Source organism: Sinocyclocheilus rhinocerous, unplaced genomic scaffold (genome assembly GCF_001515625.1).
Source record: "Sinocyclocheilus rhinocerous isolate Xijiao unplaced genomic scaffold, SAMN03320098_v1.1 scaffold12, whole genome shotgun sequence".
In the NCBI taxonomy this organism is placed as follows: domain Eukaryota; kingdom Metazoa; phylum Chordata; class Actinopteri; order Cypriniformes; family Cyprinidae; genus Sinocyclocheilus; species Sinocyclocheilus rhinocerous.
In genome coordinates this window covers 1,245,027-1,248,287 of record NW_015626394.1, presented here as the reverse complement: position 1 = coordinate 1,248,287, position 3,261 = coordinate 1,245,027, and the positions used below count along the sequence as shown (strand labels likewise).

General features: G+C 34.9%; 1 protein-coding gene across 1 annotated transcript in view; it reads left to right on the top strand.

Annotated features, from left to right (window-relative positions):
* The window catches only part of LOC107714450 (low-density lipoprotein receptor-related protein 1B-like), a 309,159-nt gene that overhangs the window by 254,136 nt on the left and 51,762 nt on the right, over nucleotides 1-3,261 (top strand). The window contains exons 50-52 of the mRNA XM_016520289.1: nucleotides 2,013-2,132; nucleotides 2,550-2,678; nucleotides 2,998-3,120. Of these exons, the coding sequence (XP_016375775.1) occupies nucleotides 2,013-2,132; nucleotides 2,550-2,678; nucleotides 2,998-3,120 (372 nt within the window). The remainder of the gene's footprint in view (nucleotides 1-2,012; nucleotides 2,133-2,549; nucleotides 2,679-2,997; nucleotides 3,121-3,261) is intronic.

Below are 3,261 nucleotides of genomic sequence, written 5' to 3'. Positions count from 1 at the left end.
GATGGATGGATGGATGGATGGATGGAAAACGCACTTGTAATTTTCTGACAGGACTTTATCCATTAATTTTACAGACATTTCCATTAACTTTAATACATAACAAAATGCAGTGCAAAATTCAAAATACAGGTGAAACACCTGTAAAAACCAATACAGAAAATTCTGTCATATTCATACAGTACATGTGTGTTTTTTTAGAGTGTATATAGTTTTTATTCATTTTTATTTCATTTTTAGTTATTTTAGTACATCAAGTTTAGCTAATTTAAAATGAAAAACGTTGCCTTGGCAACTAGCTGAAACCTTTTAAAGTCTGAAAAATGTTTTTATACTTCATTTCAGTTAAAGTTATTACATTTATTTCAAATAAAACTGAATAATATTTTTTATGGTGCACATTTTAGTTTCAGTTTTAGTTAACTATAATAACCCTGCTTTGTACGGATGTCAAATGTTCTCATTTCCATTAAAGCACAATATGCTCTTTGGATAGATCTCAAATCATGCTGGAGAACAGGTTTTCAGTGTATGCTGCCTGACTGCTGTCATTAAAGAGGAAAAAAGAGGACAAATCAAATACTAAGATATTCTGCAGATAGATAGATAGATAGATAGATAGATAGATAGATTTGGAATAAATTAATTACTTTTTTAACCACCTATGTACCTGGAATTGAAAGGATGTTTTTCTCCTTAAGATGACATAACATCTTTGCTCACCGTCAGCACTGTGAATAGAGATAGGATATCTGCAGATACAGCAAGAGAGCATCAGGAAGTGAGACCAATCTTTCCTGCTGTGACCCTTAATTTCATTCTCCATGGTGTAACCCCAGGAGTGGACCACTCTAACTCTTTTGGCAGGCGGAGTCTGTCTAGAATAGAACTGAAAGGGGAAAAAAAATTGGCTTAGATATAAACTGTCATCTTTGTCATCTGCTTTCCTGCTACCGCAATTTGCACATGCATGGGCATGTTGTAGTATATAATTACGTTAATGTATAATTATATTCCATCAGATCTGTGAGCTATTTTTGATCATGAAAGAATGTTATAAAAAATATTTTAGGCTTGTGTGTTGAGGTACAGTACCATTCAAAAGATAATGGTATAAAGTTTTTGTAAGTCTGTTATGCTCACCAAGGCTGCATTTATATGATAAAAATACAGTGATATTGTAAAATATTACAATTTAAAGTGACTGTTCATATTTTAATATAGTTTAAAATGTAGTTTTCATCCTGTGATGGCAAAGCTGAATTTTCAGCAGCCATTTCTCCAGTCTTCCGTGTCACATGATCCTTCAGAAATCATTCTAATATGTTTATTTGGTTTTTAAGAAATATTTATTTACTGAAAACAGGTGAAAATAGTTGTGCTTCTTAATATATTGTGGGAACGGTGATACAATTATTTTTTCTTTGATGAATAGAACTTTCTAAAGAGCAGCATTTATTTTAAATAGATTTTTTTTTAATAGATCACGTCTCTTTTGACACAACATAAATTCTGTTTTAAATCCATATATGAACTGAAATATTATTTTGTCAACTTTTAGAGGTGCACTAGCATGTAGACGTAGTCAGAGCTGTCAGACATGGAATAAAAGCCATAAAAAATAATTTTCATAGGGTGAAGCTGTTGCTCAACACAAAGAACAGAGATAGATGTGTCAGCTAGTTCTATATATTTGAGATGAAAGACAGATAAAAGTGTGATTACACAACAAAAAATGCAGAAAACAATTATTCTGCTTCATTGCATCTTCAAGTAAAAACCACTCTGACAAAGACTGACGTATTTATGGCAAGGGGTTGTAGAGTGTTTTGTTGCCGTTGTTTTTTTGAGAGCACAAGCAATATAAGTGCAATCTACAGCTCTACAGCCAAGTCTGCTGAATTTAGAAATAAAGAAACCATCTCTAAAAGCATTCAGCTAGAGATGAGTCCTAAATTGTGGATGTCATTTTCTAAGCACTGTTATTTGTGTCTCTCAAACTCCTTTGTTAATAGACTCCTCCTGTCTTTGGAACCAGTTTGCTTGTTCGAAGAACAAGTGCATAGCGAAGCAATGGCTCTGTGATGGTGAAGACGACTGTGGAGATGGGGTGGACGAGAGCGTTGACCTCTGCGGTACGCATGTGACCTGTCCTTCCATTCTGTGTGACTGTAAATATTGTTTTTCTGTGCCTCAAAGGCAGCTTTTTGAATGATTTGAGTTTATACACAGGCTAAATACAGTGCAACTATTATAAATTGGCCAATTATGAAAATGCAATCATGGTTTAATATATTAGTAAATATTTGTAGTAAACAAACGTTTGATTGGATTGTAATGAAATGTCAGTGAGATATTAATGATATTGCTATGTTCCTAATAATGGCAAATGCAATTAAACACATTAAATGCTTTTCAGAACTTTAATGCATTTGTTAAGAAGCTTTCACAAATTACTGCGTGATTTCTCTAGATATTCAAGTAGGCTGTCATTTATAATCAATAGACCTGAGAAACAATTAATGGTGCATTGCTAACAAAATATTATCCAGGCTCGGTGACCTGTGCCCCAGGGTTATTCAGTTGTCCAGGCTCGTACGCATGCGTCCCCAAGCGCTGGTTATGTGACGGGGAGAGAGACTGTCCCGATGGCAGCGATGAGCTCGCTGCGGCCGGCTGTGGTAAATATTCCCATTGATCTGTTTAAAATGTCTTCTGCATGTCAATGTGTTATCGATGAAAGCTCTCTTCAGGTGTTGTTCTAGCAGCGATGCAGGCCGTTCATTATAATTGGCTATTTGATACGTGCTCAGGTCGGGATTTAAAAACTCAATGACATCCAAAGAATAAGATATTCTTAACCACAGGCACTTCATTAGCATTGCGTTTTGTAACATGTTAGACTTTAGGCTGGATTTGGCAGATATGACTAGTACCCCAAGGTGAATAAAGTCTTAGTGAGAATTAATTAAGCTCAAGGTCCTGATGTTTACCCTGCAGCTCCAAATAACATATGTGATGAGAATTCCTTCAGATGCCTTAACAAAGGCTGCATTCCAAAGCACTTTGTTTGTGACCATGACGACGACTGTGGAGATGGTTCGGATGAATCTGTTGAATGTGGTAAGCATCTTTCTTGAAGTCTGTCTGAATTAATAATATTTATTTGTTTTTTCTGTATTCCAAAAGTATAATATCAGACTTAGGCTTTGAACATGCTACAAACAGAGAAGCAGAGCCATTGCGAAAGGTTTTTTTTTTTTT